Below are 18,374 nucleotides of genomic sequence, written 5' to 3'. Positions count from 1 at the left end.
CTCCGCCCGAATCTAATTGATCTTCGGTTTGACTCATTTTAAAATAAAATTATTCAGAAAACGTATTGCTTTCCAAGAATTTTTCCATAATTATTTAACAAAAAAAAATTCATGAGAAACATATCCAGAGTCTTCGTCTCCTTGTTTGTAAGTGATTGTATAGTTTGCATTCATCAAATCTTGTTTATCTCTAAAAACAATTGTTTCTACATTGTTCTGCTTGATGTCATCGGGAAGAGTCTCCTCGTCCAGAGACATCAGAACTGGTACTGCACGCTTGGGCGTAGTTAAAGGGGTTAGTTTCAACTTTTTCATTTTCTCTTGTAAAGACATGGTACAATTGAAGTACTCCAGTAGAGAAGGTACTTTTTGAAAGCTTCTATTTCAGCACCAGCACACACAATCTGCTGTTTTCTCAAAACTGTTTGGCCTCTTGTGTCAATTTTTTCTTCCTTGATAAGAGTAACCGTTATCTGATTTTCAGGCGTTATGCAACTGTAAACTGTCAAATTTGGAGACAAATTCATTTGCAATAGCGACGGAGCTGGTTTTTCTAACCGACGATTCATTCGTCAGCCACTGGTAAAAGAGTTTTGCCTTCTTATTGGCACAATGCTTGCTTCTCTGTCGTTTTGTGCAACTCAATTTATGTAATTTATAAACAGGTGTCTCCCGATTTAATTTCAAATGTTAAATTTTTGGGCAGTACAAAGTTTCCAAGTTGATAATGTTGCTCTGTAACAGCTGCCCTAAAGTTTCCGTTTTTTCTAATCTTTTTGCAAAAAAATCAGAAAAGGGAAATCGAAGAACTATACTTTGAAAAATCGGTTGCAAGTAATGATAACGGTACTCTCCTGTCTCCCAGGAGAGGCCATGAAGGAATTTAGATACCCACAGGAAAGATTTTTGCTCACTCGAAGAAAGTATGTTAAATGAGTTTAGAGGTAAAAGCGAAACTATATCGTTGTAATGTTCGGTAGATACCGCAAGTTCTTTTAATATAAATGCAGATTTTTTACTTCGAAAGCCATCAAAATCAAGAACAAACGCTCCGGATTTCAACATTGCAGCAAATTGAAAAAACTATTTTTGAAGGATTTTACGTATAAACAAAAAGCAGTTCCAGTCACATGACCAAGGCACTCATTTGTCACTGAACAAGGTAATACGTAAGAATAGCCTGGACCCTTTTCACTATATTCATATACAAAACTGGAAGCGTCGTGAAGTATCGCATGCAGTCTCAAAATCTTGAATGATATTTGTCGAGGGCTGAATTGTCGATGCCAATCAAACCACCATAAGGTCGTAGTTTCAAAGCTATATCTAAATCAATCTCAGGATTCAAATGCAGACGAGTAGCTAAAAAATATAAATACTGTTCACCGTATTGTGAATATTTTTTTTCGATTTCTTTGTAAGTTTTGTGAATACTCTTCAAATCAACTGTAGCAATGGTAGCCATATGATTTTATAAACGCTCACTCAAAAATGTCTCTAACCAGGCTTTTCCAACGAAATCAAACTACATGTAGCTAGTTTACATGCATCACCCATGCACGGCCGTAGTACATGTAGCGCCGCCAAGGATAACCCCCTATTATCACAAGTATTAATTCAAAGGATAACCCCCCCCCCCCCCCCCCTATCTTAGTACCCTATTATCTTACTACTCAAAGAAGATTTTTAGTGATGTTTGTAAGTAGTAACAGTATTAAACCCTCGGGAAACAAAAATGTGAGAATTGATTGAGTTTGTATGTAGGGAGGGTTAATATAAGGTTGCATGCAAATTTGAAGTGTAAAAAACTCCAACCCCCCCCCCCCCCCCCCCTCCCCAACTTCTAATGAGGGGTGGTGAAAATGAAATGAACCCAATTTGGTACCGTGTAGACTGAGAATGTCGGTGTCATTGTGTGTGTTTGTGTGAGTGCCTGGGAGTGTTCTCATGACACTATAAGTGGACATTGAGTGCTGTGTGGTGACTGTCTTTTTGACCTCTGTTGTGTGTTTGTGTGTCTGGTACTGGTCACCATTTGACCTTGACTCAGTAGAGTGATGTGATATTTCACACTTTGATGTTTCAAGAAATTCTTCAACTGACGTGTGGCCTGAAGTTAAACTGTCAACTATTTTTCGGAAGTTATTTTTGGTGGCAATTTGTGAAAATTGGTAAAAATTTGTGAAATTTGATGAAAAAATTTGATTAAAAACTATTGCTAAATTGTGCAGTAATAGAGCGTGCATGTTTTGAATTCTTGCAATTACAGATAGGAATGTGTGTTTGAACTTGAGCGAGAGAAAAAAATGCAATCGTGGAATGAGCTTATAAATTGCGCAAGAAATTAGCTAAATCATCAGCTTCTAATTACGCAGGAAATCAGCTTATTGTGATTCAGATGATACAGAAATGAGCAGCAAGTGCTTTTTGAGTTTTTTCAGTGAATTATTTTGAAGTGATTTGTAATTGCCTAAATAAAAAAATAGGACAAGGTACTTGGAAGTAGTGAAAAAATTACGGAATCAACCTCAAAATTGTGCAGGAAAAGTAAAGCCGAAGGTGTTTTGTAATTGTGCATAAAATGAGCTGAAAGTGCTTCAAATTGTGTGAGAAATGAGCTTAAATTGCGCTGAATTACATAAAATGAGCTGATGTGGGTCAAAATGTAGGGCTAATAGAGAAAGAAATTGCTAGTGATAATTGCTAGTGATAAACGAGAGATGAGCGCGGGAATTGTTCTACTTAATTTTTCCCCTAGTATGTTCCCTACAAAGTATTGAATCATCCCATGTTTTCATCCCATTTTGGGACCCCCCCCCCCCTCTCAAACACAGAACTCTAATTGACTGGCCCGGTCCCTCAAAAAGACAATTGAACCCTTAATTTTTGTCAGAAACAAAACAACGACTGTATATAGTCAGCAAGCTCATTTAATGCCCAACCTCAAACTACTCAACATACTAATGCTTTTGTCATCCCCAAACATGACATAATTCCCGTCTCCCGGGTTCTTAAACTTGATTCCCAAGTCACTTCCCATCCCATCGCCACTGGACTGATCTGTCTCTCCGGATGGACCATTGGCTACTGAGTTGTCCGGAGACAGCTGAACTTCTTCCATACTAACTGGGTCGTCTAACTCTTCAACCAGAGAAGATTTAGTAAAACAGTTGTTTATAAGTCTACAGATCAGAAAACCGGATTCAGAGAATGACCGATATTTTAACTAGAATCAGAGACTCAGAATTTTCCCTCTGTTATGGAAAGCTGGTGCAGGTTTATTAACGTGTCGTTTCACAGTGCCAAATGTGCACGTATTTTACCAATTCTGGCATAAAGAAAATACAATTGATGAATAAAGATCCAATACTTATCTTGATTTTTTGAAAATTGATCTCGTCTCGTACTAACCAGATGAACAAATTATTTTTATTTTGCGTGCAGCGGTAGTTTTCTATCTTTTAAGTTTAATGCATTAACATAAGCCCACTTCGGGTCTGCCTCAAAAACCTCAAAATGTTCTCGAAAAATTTATTTCCGATCGGGATTGTTATTGAATCGTCTTGTAGAGATGAAAAATGGAATAGTAAATACTGAGCAAAAAACTAACATAACATAGCCGGCAGAGTGCGGAAATAGCATCGAATTAGACTACACTTGCGTGCTGAGGAATACAGGAGAGAGAAACAGATACCGAAATTAGTTCAGATGAAGTAATTGACGCCTCAAAAAACTGAAAAAAATTCGGCGATAAATCAATTTGTTTCTATTGATAATTCACAGAATTTCTTTATTACCGACTTTTATTACAATAATGAATTTCTTTTACCTCAAACTAAGTTAAATTAATTTTAAATTTATAAGTGCAAAAGTCATTTATTAAGTGAAGTAAGTCATGGATGATCATATTCTAGTTACACAGAAGACCTACAGAAGAGATAAGTTTCTCTCTCTCTCTCTCTCTTTAGACAATGAGAGAGAGAGAAATAGCATCACACGTGCAAAGCAACTGCTATTTAGCGAAAATAATCAGTTCATCAACATAATTGACCCTTTTTTAGAATTTGGGAAAACCTATTTTTCTCATAAAATTGTCGCCATAAAAACGGATACAACTTGAATTTCGAAAGTCGGTTACCATAGAATTGTTAGTAAGGTTGTGGGCTTGCAATTCAAAGTCATTTGACAGGCCAGACTTCTATGGAACAAAAAAATGTTGAATTAGAAGTTCAGTGGGTGCTATATTGACTTATTGAGGGGGACCGAATTTATAAAGTTTTAGTTATCATCCGGTATTTACCTCAGTGTGATGAAACTCGGTAGGGAGTAAGTACAAACTTTGGTCAAGTTTCTTTATTGTAATTTTTGGCGCATTTGTTCTATAGATACCCTGGGGGGCTTTAAACTTCAAAATAAGGCTTGAATTCTTGAGTTCATAGTTTGACCGATTGATTAATTGGTAGCGTCATAAGTCTGATACTGCGTTTGTTCTAAATTCAATAGCTTGAAGAGAAGTCAATAATGCTTAATGAGGGCGTTCAGGTCATAAAATTGTTCTTTTGAAGTCATTAGAAAATTTACGTCAGAGAGGCATAGTTAATATGGTCCAAAATGCGAAATGAACAGATTCTTTTGTTTTGATCACTCTTCTACGTTGTTGCTTGATAAGGAGTAGAACACCCTTCTGCTAAATTTACTAAGCAATCAAGAAAACCCTTCTGCTAGAAATGTCCTTAGTAAGAGAAAGTTGTTTGAAGTTCAGTAAACGGCGAAGTGTGAGTTTTGGTGGAAGCTTTACAAACAAGTACTTGTGGGAGTTTGAGGTGAAACAAGCAAAAAGTGGGTTGAGCTAAGCAGAGGCATGGAACTCTCCAGTACTGACGAATCGGTGGACGATGCAGATGTAGAGGAGGCGCAACCGGTATTGACAAACGGTGTGTTGTGTGTCATCACAACCCAAGAGTTGGACTTTCGGTCTGCTCTTGACAGTGACGCTGGAGGTTCCTTGGAACAATCAGAAACTAAAAATGGCATGACCTCAGATAGAGTGGAGAACAGATATGCGGACCCCAATTGAAAATAGGAGTCCAGGGGACAGAGGAATTGCAGAGAATATTGTAGGAGAAATAAGGCACAGCAATGTGTGGATGGTTGAAAGAGACTCCGATGACCTGTGGTTTCGAATGGGAGCGGCGTTTAAGTGTGTTAATCAGGGCCAAGGTCCTCGAAATGAATGTTATTTCTTTTCTTTGGGGTCTTCAAACGACTTTGGAAGCAGAAGCGAGGAAGTCCATGGGATGCCAGTTGTATGTTTCCCACCAGTCGATAGCAAAAGAGATGTAGTCCACAAAAAACTAAGGAGGGAGTCTCAGTCAGTAGTCGAATTGCATTATGCGTTGTTGGGATTGATGGGCTGTGTCCACAGCAGAAGGGAGGAGTTCTGTCAGAGAGGATTGTGTTTCAACGGTTGTCGAGACTCGATGTCAGAAGGGACAATGTGGCTTCAGACAATTCAGAAGCTGATGTGGAGATGGAGTAGGCTGAAGTTGATGAGGAGATGGTTTTGGAGGAGGAGACCACCAGAAGTGAGATGGCGGTCCAATGAGGAGATGGAAGGACATCCTTTCAAGCATCGAAGGAAGAGAAATTTTGAGAACGTACAGTCAATTTCATTATCTTCATCACAATAGCTTTTCCTTGTTGTTAATTTAATCTTGTTTTTGAAATTAGCTTTTGTGTCTAATCATTGGTCGTGAAGGTTTTAAAGTTAGTCAGAATTTTTTTAATTTTGTTAAGTTTGTTTGAAATAATTGCTTGATATTGTTACCCAAACTGTAACTGGTAGAGGGTGCATCAAGTATCAGTGGTTTAACACAGAAATGTGGTTTGTGAACATTGTGGAGAGCAGGCTAGTTGCATATGACTAACCTTGAAAAAGTATTAGAAGGTGAGTTGAACCTATTTGATTGGATTGATAGTTTCTATGTTGTTCAAATAGAATTTTTGGTGAGATGGCCGGGATAAATGATAAAAAAAAATCGGTTGTTCAAATAATCAGTTATTGTGTGGATCAGACGTAGGAGAGAGTGTTAGTGAATTGCCTCTTTCTTAGTTGTTTTATGTGATTTATCTATAATCAGTTCAAATTTTTATATTGCGTAATCCTTCGAGTAGTTTTAGCAATATTTGTTCATTTGAATTCATTGCTGTAAATTTGATAAATGTTCTAGATTAAAGAGTTGATGTACTATTAATGCTCTTTTGTAGATAGCAATGGTTCACAATTGGTCTACTAGGCCTAGCTTATGCGATTAAGTCTCTCGTGATGTGTTGTGGAACTTAAAAGAAAAAGTAAGGTATGCAGTTAGCAAAACTTACTGATAAGGGAGACTGGATAAATCAACAAGACTAGCAGAACATTTTTGAGATTTGTTGATAAAGAGTTAGGTCAAATGCCAATTTTAAGAATTGTTTGGGAGAATTATTGTCTAGAAGGGAGGAGTGTAGAGTTTGGGTTGTAATAATTTTCTCATAAAAGTCGCCATAAAAATGGATAGAACTTGAATTTCGAAAATTGGTTACCATAGGATTGTTAATAGGGTTGTTGGCTTGCAATTCACAGTTATTTGACAAACCAGACTTCTATGGAACAAAAGAAAGGTTGAATTAGAAGTTCAATGGGTGTTATATTGACTTATTGAGGGGGACCAAATTTATAAAGTTTTAGTTATCATCCGGTATTTACCTCAGTGTGATGAAACTCGGTAGGGAGTAAGTACAAACTTTGGTCAAGTTTCTTTATTGTAATTTTTGGCGCATTTGTTCTATAGATACCCTGGGGGGCTTTAAACTTCAAAATAAGGCTTGAATTCTTGAGTTCATAGTTTGACCGATTGATTAATTGGTAGCGTCATAAGTCTGATACTGCGTTTGTTCTAAATTAAATAGCTTGAAGAGATGTCAATAATGCTTAATGAGGGCGTTCAGGTCATAAAATTGTTCTTTTGAAGTCATTAGAAAATTTACGTCAGAGAGGCATAATTAATATGGTCCAAAATGCGAAATGAACAGATTCTTTTGTTTTGATCACTCTTCTACGTTGTTGCTTGATAAATTACTAAGGAGTAGAACACCCTTCTGCTAAATTTACTAAGCAATCAAGAAAACTCTTCTGCTAGAAATGTCCTTAGTAAGAGAAAGTTGTTTGAAGTTCAGTAAACGGCGAAGTGTGAGTTTTGGTGGAAGCTTTACAAACAAGTACTTGTGGGAGTTGGAGGTGTTGAATGAAACAAGCAAAAAGTGGGTTGAACTAAGCAGAGGCATGGAACTCTCCAGTACTGACGAATCGATGGACGATGCAGATGTAGAGGAGGCGCAACCGGTATTGACAAACGGTGTGTTGTGTGTCATCACAACCCAAGAGTTGGACTTTCGGTCTGCTCTTGATTTTTTGAAAATTGATCTCGTCTCGTACTAACCAGATGAACAAATTATTTTTATTTTGCGTGCAGCGGTAGTTCTCTATCATTTAAGTTTAATGCATTAACATAAGCCCACTTCGGGTTTGCCTCAAAAACCTCAAAATGTTCTCGAAAAATTTATTTCCGATCGGGATTGTTATTGAATCGTCTTGTAGAGATGAAAAATGGAATAGTAAATACTGAGCAAAAAACTAACATAACTTAGCCGGCAGAGTGCGGAAATAGCAACGAATTAGACTTGCGTGCTGAGGAATACAGAAGAGAGAAACAGATACCGAAATTAGTTCAGATGAAGTAATTGACGCCGCAAAAAACTGAAAAAAATTCGGCGATAAATCAATTTGTTTCTTTTGATAATTCACAGAATTTCTTTATTACCGACTTTTATTACAATAATGAATTTTTTTTACCTCAAACTAAGTTAAATTAATTTTAAATTTATAAGTGCAAAAGTCATTTATTAAGTGAAGTAAGTCATGGATGATCATATTCTAGTTACACAAGACCTACAGAAGAGATAAGTTTCTCTCTCTCTCTCTCTCTCTCTCTCTCTCTCTCTCTCTCTCTCTCTTTAGACAATGAGAGAGAGAGAAATAGCATCACGCGTGCAAAGCAACTGCTATTTAGCGAAAATATTCAGTTCATCAACATAATTGACCCTTTTTTAGAATTTGGGAAAACCTATTTTTCTCATAAAATTGTCGCCATAAAAACGGATACAACTTGAATTTCGAAAGTCGGTTACCATAGAATTGTTAGTAAGGTTGTGGGCTTGCAATTCAAAGTCACTTGACAAGCCAGACTTCTAGGGAACAAAAAAAGGGTGAATTAGAAGTTCAGTGGGTGCAATATTGATTTTCTGAGGGGGACCAAATTTATAAAAATTTTAGATGATATCCGGTATTTTCCTCAATGTGATGAAAATTGGTAGGGAGTAAGTAAAAACTTTGGGCAAGTTCCATTGTTGTCACTTTTGACGAATTCGTTTTACAGATACCGATGGGGGGCTTTAAAACATCGAAATAGGGCTTGAATTCTTCAGTTCAAAGTTTGACCGACTGATTAATTGGTAGCTTCGTAAATCTGATATTGTGCTTGTTTTAATTTGAATAGCTTCAATAGAAGTCATTAATATAGAAAGAGGGCGTTTAGGTCATTCAATTGTTCTTTTGAAGTCAGTAAAAAAGTTACGACAGAGAGGCATAAATAATATGGTCCATATTGCGAAGTGAACAGATTCTTTTGTTTTGATCACTCTTTTACGTTATTGCTTGATAACAACAACATTAGCAAACCAGTACCATAAAAAAGCTGTAGCTTATGAGATGACCTGTAGAGAAGTTGTGATAACAAAAACATTGTTGAGAGAGTTGATCTGACTTGATAATTTCAGAGCACCGCTTTGAGCGATTGGAAACTAGAACAACGATTTGAGTGATTGGAAATCAGAACACGGGAAAGCACCAAAAAACCGCAGTTAGATCAAGTGGCTTAATTGAGAACTTTTAGAACTGAGAGAATATATGCCTTTTAGTGGTCAATTTGGTTACAAAGTTGAAGTCGTTAACCATCTTTTATAATAAAACTCTTGTTTATTTTTGATTTGATTTTGTGACGTTTTACATTTCTTTTTCGTTCATTTAATGTTATTTGATTACTCGAATCAATTGATTATTGCAACTACAGTTACTTACAGTCAAAAAGAGCACATTGGGGACAAAGAGCCCGCCAATAGAAGTCTGAGAGCCACAAAAACACCCCTTTCAATTTGTTAGAGTTTTGAGCGCTAGTCGGTCTCCAGCTAGTCAGCCTAAGCAAAGTACAAAATTCTACAGCGGCGCTCCTGGGTGGGCTCTCTTCAGACTTCTTGACAGTCGGAGTGGATTGACGGCTGTGGTGGTTGCAGTTGAACAATAGTGGCCTTTGCTAGTGTAATTGACGAGAGAGGAGAATCGACTTGTGCAACAAATGAAGAAGAAAAAGAAGCCCGTGGACAGGGTCAAGTTGGAGTTTGATCGAGAGAGAGAGAGAGAAAGAGAATGCGATTGTGCGGAGCAGTTTTCAGTTTAGTTGGAATTCGATTGTGGGTACTGTTAACATCTAGGTTTTCTTTAGATTAGAGGAGAGTGAGTTTTGACTTAGTCAAGAGCGTAAGTTGCGTGAGGCGGGGTCTGTGCAGAAAATTGTGTAGAGTATCGGCTTTTTTAGCGATAGTTGTTATAGGGCCTTGACCGAGATCAAGAGATTTGTGAGGCAAAGTACAGAAAGAAAGTTGCGAGTAGTGAGTTAGAGGTGGTCTAAAGAGAGAGAAGCTAAGTTAGAGCAAATTATTCAAAACTGTCCTTGTTATTAATTGGTTGTTCTTGAGGAAAAAACGCCAGTTCAGAGTATCGAGTGCTTGAAACAAGACTTTGGTGAGCTTATATATGGCAGGTGACAGTTGTGAGTGAGGTTTGCGAGTATAGAGTAGAGTAGAGTGGAGAGAGAGAGAGAGAGATTTTCCACAGGTTTAATTTTTTTTTCAAACTGGAGGAGCACAGGTTAGAGAGTTTGATTCTGAATCAGTGAGCAAAGAGAAGTTTGCAAAGTAGGCCAGTGATAGTTCAACAGCATCAGGACTTTAGTGTAGTTTTTCAAAGCAGATTAGTCAGGTTAGAGGAACAGTAGTTACTGATAAGAGAGGAGGAACTGGGATTAGCAGAAAAGAGAAGTTAAGGGATCTTCTCAGACAGAGAAGACTGTTAGACAGAGTAGAAAGAGTTAGGGTTGAGGAACACATCGAGTAAGAAGAGGGAAAAAAGAGAAACTGAATTACTTTGTAAACAAGTATTGGAGTGCGTCCCCGTTTGTAGAGTATTTTCCGTCGGAAAGGTTTCCGAAGTGGTAATGACGTTATGACAATACTTTGACATAATTGACATAATTGAGAAGAGGCTATCTATAAGTAGGGAAGAAAACTGTGATCGTACGCACAATATTAGAAGTAGGGGGAAAATGTAATGGAAGAGAAAGTGGAAAAGAAGAATGGTTGAGCAGAAGGCAGGATAAAAGACTTCTTAAGTGAGAACTCAGACGAAAATATTGAGCTTAGTGAGGTTGGTTCGGAATTAGTGAAAACAAGATGCAGTAACGAAGATGAAGCAATGCGGATTTTCCAGAAGGTGATAGATTTGCTACAATTGAGTGAGCAGCAAGCAGAGCAATTGGGCCTGAGTATGTTGGGAAAGTAAACAGGGAAGAGCAAGTAGGCATTAAGTATCTTTACGATCAAAGAACCGGACAAGAAATAATTGTGATCGCTAGTGAGTGACTTGAGATAAACATTGCTTCTACAGAATTCATAAAAGAGTCGTTTAAAAGTTTTGAAGAAGCGTATCGAGGAGAAGAAATGTTTTTAATGGAGTTGAACAATGCAAAAATTTTGTTGAAGAAAAAGAATTGGGGGACAGAGAGCTGCAGTCACGAACTGAAAGAAAAGGAAGAAGAAGAAATTTGGGGCCGTTATATAGAGAACAAGGAACAAAGAAGAAAACAGGAGGAGAGTAGGGGAAAACTTCTTGTCTCAGTTGGAGAAAATAGTCACACTTGAGGTATTCGAGTACTATACAGACCGTTCATCGGCAAACGATGGATGAGATGACTGTCTATTCATGAGTTATTCGGACTATGAAGAGAGCGAGGATGAGGAAACTGAGCTTCCTCAAGAGTTCTTTGGATGTACTCAAGAGACAAGCGTTAAGGATGTACCTCTCTTGGCACCTGATTTTTTGTCTCCTTTGGGCGGTATTGAAGTTGACATGAGAGAGATAGAATCCAATCAATGAAGTTTTGCGGAATGTCTGACTCAGGACAAACTCAGTGCTATTTGGGATGAAGAGATTGGCAATGTAATTAAAGAAGTCCCATGAATAGTTTAGAAAAGCGGTTGTGTATCTAGCAGAGATGTAACGGATTCTTTTCGGAACAAAAATAATGTCAAAAGGAAAAATAATGGTTCTGTTGGTCCCGCAAGCGTTAGTTCTGGATCCTGGCAATGCATAGACTCACAAACAAATAAGATTGGAGAAATTTTTAGACAGGTCAATTGGAGTTATAATCCGGGTGACTTAAAAGGGAAACGTTCAAATCTACGTGCAGTTATTAATCCCCTGGTGCATCCAAAAGTTCGGTAATTTTAGTTGGAGGAAATTAGTACTTGGGAAGTTGTTCATTTCGAACGTAGCAGAGGCACATTCCACATATTCCGGGGTGAAGAGGGTCCAGATAGATCTCAATTCTTTGCGGGGGGTTTTGAAGCATGTCTTTTCGGATATACAGCAGGAGTTTTTATTTTGGGTGGAACAGGCACGTCAATTGCGGACTGGGAAAAGTTGTTTGACAATTGCACTTCAATTAAAGAAGAAGAACAATTCGAAGTGATGTCAAGAAATTCTGAAGGTGTTGTGTAATGGGAAAGAGCTGAGTTTTTCCCGGTACCAAAACCAACAAAAGAGAAAACTGATTGGAATTGCAAGCTGGGTCAGTGCATACCGGCAGACGGACTTACGCAGAGGACCAATAAAGAATTACAGAAACGACCTCAATTGCTAGTGATGGCGAGAATGAGAACGTTTCAAATCAGAACGTTTCATACGGCACCAGCCATCAGGGAAACATTGGAAGTTGTGCAAGCTTCATTATCTGTTTCAAGCGAGGAGAGGACTACCGCTTTATAAGAGGTCGAAGCAGTTGATTTAAAGAGAAAATTCCAAGTTTTAGGCAGACCTTGTGTTACCATTGTGTTCTGGGAAGCTACATCAGATTTCCCACAGGGTGATGTAGGATTCGCTTCGGTCGTTAGGTTGGCGAGCAATTTTAATAGCTATAACGAATTAGTAGAGACTATTAGTCAAGTTCATTTTGGAGAAGGAGAAAGCAGTGATGTCATGGATAGGCGAAGGCGTGTCGAGCCTTCAGATCAGCTCTCGGTTTTCAGAACATCGATTGGAAACGTTTTGAGTTGGTTAGAGTTCTTGATTGTTCTAATTTTGTGTACCATAAAAAGTTTTTGGAAGTTGGAAAAAACCAATGAGTCACGAACCTTAGCAGTAAAACCGAATAACTGGAATCAGCAGGACCAGATTTTGGGATGTTCCCTGGTAGAAACAAACAAGTTGAGACAAAAAAAAGGTTTGAAGAAGCTCAAGAAAGTGTTTATAAATTACGTTTCAAGGTTTGAAAAATGTCCATTAGTCCTAGAGAGCGCGAGTGATTTATCAAACGTCCCTCCGCGTAGTGGAAGTATGCAGGGATGTGATTGTGGGCTCAAACAATCCTGCAGTTTGGGAGGTAAAAATCAGAGGCTTTGATTGAGCTTGAGGCATGAAGTGGGTGATGGGGTAGTTGTAGCGATCAAGAAAACTCCTCTGCTAAACATGTCCTCAGGAAGAAAATTATGTTTGGAGTTCAGTAAACGACGAAGTGTGAGTTTTAATGGAAGGTGTACAAAGAGGTACTTGAGGAAGTTTGAGGAGTTGAATGAAACAAGCAGAAAGCGTGTTGAACTAGGCAGAGGCAAGGAACTCTCCAGTACTGATGAACCGATCGAAAATGCAGATGTAGAGGAGGCGCAACCGGGCATGACAACCGGTGTGTTATGTGTGATCACAACCCAAAAGTTGGACTTTTGGTCTACTCTTGACAGTGAAGCTGGAGTTTCCTTGGAACAATCAAAAACTAATAATGGCAGCACCTCAGATAGAGTGGAAAGGAGAGGATTAATGAAGAAGATATAAGGCAGGGCAATGTGTGGGTGACTGAAAGAGACTCCGATGACCTGTGGTTTTGAATGGGAGTGGCGTTTAAGTTTGTTAATCAGGGCCAAGGTCCTCGAAAGGAATATTACTTCTTTTCTTTGGGTTCTTCAAACGACTTTGGAAGCAAAAGCGAGGAAGTCCAATGCCAACTCTATGGTTCCCACCAGTCCATAGCACAAGAGATGTAGTCCACAACAAAAGAAGGAGAGAGTCTAAGTCAGTAGTCGAATTGTATTACGCGTTGTTGGGATTGATGAGCTGTGTCCACAGCAGAAGGCAGAAGTTCTGTCAGAGAGAATTGTTTTTCAACGGTTGTCGAGACCCGATGTCACAAGGGAAAATGTGGCTTCAGACAATTCAGAAGCTGATGTAGAGATGGAGCAGGCTGAATCTGATGAGGAGAATGCGTTGGAGGAGGAGACCACCAGAAGTGAGGTGGCGGTCCAGTGAGGAGATGGGAGGACATCCCTTAAAACATTGACGGAAGAGAAAGTTTGAAAACGTACAGACCGTTTTATAATGTTCATCACAATAGCTTTCTCTTGTTTTTAATTTAATCTTGTGTTTCAAATTAGCTTTTGTGTCTAATCATTGGTCGTTTAAGTTTTAAAGTTAGTCAGAATTATTGGTTAATGTTGTTAAGTTTGTTTGAGGCAAATAATTGGTTGATATTGTTACCCAAACTAATGGTTCAACTAATCAGTTATTGTGTAGATAAGACGTAAGAGAAAGTGGTATTGAGTTGCCTCTTTGTTAGTTGTTACATGTGATGTATCTATAAACAGAATCAAGTTTTTATATTGCGTAATCCATCGAGTAGTTTTTGCCATATTTTTTCATTTGAATTTACTGCAGTGCATTTATTCAAATCTGTGTGCAGTTATGAATCACCTGTTGCAGCCAAAAATTCGGGAATTTGAGTTGGAGGAAATTAGTACATGGGCAGTTGTTCATTTGGAACATAGCAGAGGCACACTACACATATTCCGGGGTGAAGAAGATCCAGATAGATCTCAATTCTTTACGGGGGGTTTTGATGCATGTCTTCTCGGATATACAGCAAGAGTATTTATTTTGGACGGAACAGGCACGTCAACTGCGGACTGGGAAAAGGTGTTTGAGAATTGCACTTCAATAAAGGGAGAAGAACAATTCGAAGTGATGTCGAGAATTCCTGAAGGTGTTGTGTCCTGGGAAAGAGCTGAGGTTTTCACGGTACCAAAACCAACAAAAGAGAAAACTGATTGGACTTGCAAGCTGGGTCACTGCATATCGGCAGACGAACTTACGCAGAGGATCAATAAACAATTACAGAAATGACCTCATTTGCTAGTGATGGCGAGAATGAGAAAGTTTCAAATGAGAACGTTCCATACGGCAACAGCCATCAAGAAAATATTGGAAGTTGGGCAAACTTCATCTTTTGTTTCAAGCAAGGAGAGGACTACAGCTTTATACGAGGTTGAAGCAGTTGATTTAAAGGGAAAAGTCCAAGTTTTAGGCAGACCTTGTGTTATCATTGTGATCTGGGAAGCTACATCAGATTTCCCACAGGATGACGCAGTATCCGCTTCGGTCGTTAGGTTGGCGAGCAATTTTCATAGCTATAACGAATTAGTAGAGACTATTAGTCAAGTTCATTTTAGAGAAGGAGAAAGCAGTGTTGTCATGGATAGGCGAAGGCGGGTGGAGCCTTCAGATCAGCTGTCGATTTTCAGAACATCGATTTAAAACGTTTTTAGTTGGTTAGAGTTCTTGCTTGTTCTAATTTTTTGTACCATGAAAAGTTTTTGGAAGTTGGAAAGAACCAATGAGTCACAAATCTTAGCAGTAAAAGCGAATAACCGGAATCAGCAGGACCAGATTTTAGGATGTTCTTTGGTAGAGACAAACAAGTTGAGACAATAACCAGGTTTGAAGAAGCTCAAGCAAGTGTTTATGAATTACGTTTCAAGGTCTGAAAAATGTCGATTAGTTCCAGAGAGTGCGATGGATTTATCAAACGTTCCTCCGCGTAGTGGAATTTTGCAGGGATGTGAATGTGGGCTCAAACAATCAAGCAGTTTGGGAGGTAGAAATCAGAGCCTTCGGTTGAACTTGAGGCTCGAAGTGGGTCATGGGGTAGTTGCAGCGATCAAGAAAACTCCTCTGCTAAACATGTCCTGAGGAAGAGAAATATGTTTGAAGTTCAGTAAACGGCGAAGTGTGAGTGTTGGTGGAAGGTGTACAAATAGGTACTTGAGGAAGTCTGGGGAGTTGAATGAAACAAGCAGAAAGCGTGTTGAACTAGGCAGAGGCAAAGAACTCTCCAGTACTGACGAATCGATCGACAATGCAGATGTAGATGAGGCGCAACCAGACATGACAACCGGTGTGTTATGCGTGATCACAACCCAAGAGTTGGACTTTCGGTCTACTCTTGACAGTGAAGCTGGATTTTCCTTGGAACAATCGAAAACTAATAATGGCATGACCTCAGATAGAGTGGAGGACAGATATGCTGACCCCCAATAGAATATAGGAGTCGACGGGGAAGAGGTATTGCAGAGAATTAATGAAGGAGATATAAGGCAGAGCAATTTGTGGGTGACTGAATGAGACTCCGATGACCTGTGGTTTCGAATGGGAGTGGCGTTTAAGTGTGTTAATCAGGGCCAGGGTCCTTGAAAGGAATGTAATTTCTTTTCTTTGGGGTCTTCAAACGACTTTGGAAGCAAAAGCGAGGAAGTCCGTGGAATGCCAATTGTATGGTTCCCACCAGTCGATAGCACAAGAGATGTAGTCCACAACAAAAGGAGGAGAGAGTCTAAGTCAGTAGTCGAATTGCGTTATGCGTTGTTGGGATTGATGGGCTGTGTCCAGAGCAGAAGGGAGGAGTTCTGTCAGAGAGGATTGTGTTTCAACGGTTGTCGAGACTCGATGTCACAAGGGACAAAGTGGCTTCAGACAATTCAGAAGCTGAAGTACAGATGGAGCAGGCTGATTCTGATGAAGAGATGGCTTTGGAGGAGGAGACCACCAGAAATGAGGTGGCGGTCCAGTGATGAGATGGGAGGACATCCCTTAAAACATAGAAAGAAGAGAAAGTTTGAGAACGTACAAACCGTTTGATAATCTTCATCACGATAGCTTTTTCTTGTTTTTAATTTAATCTTTTAGTTGTTAGGTGTGATTTATCTATAAACAGAATCAAATTTTTACATTGCGTAATCCTTCGAGTAGTTTTTGCCATATTTTTTCATTTGAATTCATTGCTCTAAATTTGATAAATATTCTAGAGTAAAACGTTGATGTACTATTGATGCTCTTTTGTAGAGAGCGATGGTTCACAAATTGAACTACTAGGCCTAGCTTAGGTGAATAAGTCTGTTGTGATGTGTTGTGGAACTAGTAAAGAAAAAAGAAGGTATGCAGGAAGCAAAACTTACTGATAAAGGAGACTAGATATGTAAACAAGACAAGCAGAATAATTTTGAGATTAAGGTTGGTTACGAGCTAGGTCAGATGCCAATTTAAGGAAATATTTGGAAGAATAATAGTCTAGAAAGAAGGAGTGTAGAATTTGGTAAATCCTTCTTTTCTCATAAAACTGTCGCCATAAAAATGGATACAACTTGAATTTCGAAAATAGGTTACCATAGGATTGTTATCAAGGTTGTTAGCTTGCAATTCAAAGTCACTTGACAAGCCAGGCTTCTAGGGAACAAAAAAAGGTGAATTAGAAGTTCAGTGGGTGCAATATTGATTTTCTGAGGGGGACCAAATTTATAAAAATTTTAGATGATATCCGGTATTTTCCTCAATGTGATGAAAATTGGTAGGGAGTAAGTAAAAACTTTGGGCAAATTCCATTGTTGTCACTTTTGACGAATTCGTTTTACAGATACCGTTGGGGGGCTTTAAAACATCGAAATAGGGCTTGAATTCTTCAGTTCAAAGTTTGACCGACTGATTAATTGGTAGCTTCGTAAATCTGATATTGTGCTTGTTTTAATTTGAATAGCTTCAATAGAAGTCATTAATATAGAAAGAGGGCGTTTAGGTCATTCAATTGTTCTTTTGAAGTCAGTAAAAAAGTTACGTCAGAGAGGCATAAATAATATGGTCCATAATGCGAAGTGAACAGATTCTTTTGTTTTGATCACTCTTTTACGTTATTGCTTGATAACAACAACATTAGCAAAACAGTACCATAAAACAGCTGTAGCTTATGAAATGACCTGTAGAGAAGTTGTGATAACAAAAACATTGTTGAGAGAGTTGAACTGACTTGATAAATTCAGAACACCGCTTTGAGCGATCGGTAATCAGAACACAGGAAAACACCGGAGAACGGCAGTTAGATCAAGCGGCTTAATAGAGAGCTTGTAGAACAGAGAGAATTTAAGCTCTTTAGTGGTGAATTTGGTTACAAAGTTGAAGTTGTGAACCATCTTTTATAATAAAACGCTAGTTGATTTTTGATTTGATTTTGTGACATTTTACATTTCTTGTTCGTTCGTTTAATGTTATTTGATTATTCGAATCAATTGATTATTGCAACTACAGTTCCTTACAGCCGAAAAGAGCAGAGTGGGGACAAATAGCCCTCCAATAGAAGTCTGAGAGCCATCAAAACACCACTTTCAATTTGTAAGAGTTTTGAGCGCTAGTCGGTCCCCAGCTAGTCAGACTAAGCAAAGTACGAAATTCAACACTTTTCATCTTTTATTTGGGAACAAAATTAAAACGTAAAAGGAACCAAAATAATAAGTAAATGCAAGAAAAGAAATGTCAAAACTCCGATAAATTTTGACTTTATATGCGTTTAGAGATCAGTGAAGGCAAGTAAAACAACCAAAAAAATTGTCGAAAAAATTTGAGAGTAGCAAACAATATTTCAAATTTGCTAGAAGTTCTGATTGCATTTGTATTTAAAAAGCTAATACAGAAATCGACTCAGGAAACTTGTAATTTGCTGCAAATTCAAAAGAAGACGTTTCGATTGACAATTTGAACATTAAAGACAGAAATGACATAAAAAAACAGATAAATTCGAAAAAGATCTGGAAATAATTATATTATGTCGAGCACAAAAATGTCTGATAATTCAAAACAA

The 18,374-nt window shown here is 38.3% G+C and overlaps 1 protein-coding gene across 1 annotated transcript in view; it reads right to left on the bottom strand.

Moving 5' to 3' along the window:
• Positions 1–18,374, bottom strand: part of LOC142348526 (uncharacterized) — a 127,293-nt gene that overhangs the window by 71,183 nt on the left and 37,736 nt on the right. Inside the window, exons 9-10 of the mRNA XM_075399899.1 lie at positions 2,962–3,141; positions 1,886–2,110 (exon numbers count right to left, since the gene is read on the bottom strand). Coding sequence (XP_075256014.1) covers positions 1,886–2,110; positions 2,962–3,141 — 405 coding nt within the window. The remainder of the gene's footprint in view (positions 1–1,885; positions 2,111–2,961; positions 3,142–18,374) is intronic.

The sequence above is a fragment of the Convolutriloba macropyga genome, chromosome 10 (genome assembly GCF_964194025.1).
Source record: "Convolutriloba macropyga chromosome 10, txConMacr16.3, whole genome shotgun sequence".
Taxonomy (NCBI): Eukaryota; Metazoa; Xenacoelomorpha; order Acoela; family Convolutidae; genus Convolutriloba; species Convolutriloba macropyga.
Note: the sequence above shows the minus strand (reverse complement) of the source record. Positions and strands in the feature narration are given on the sequence as shown.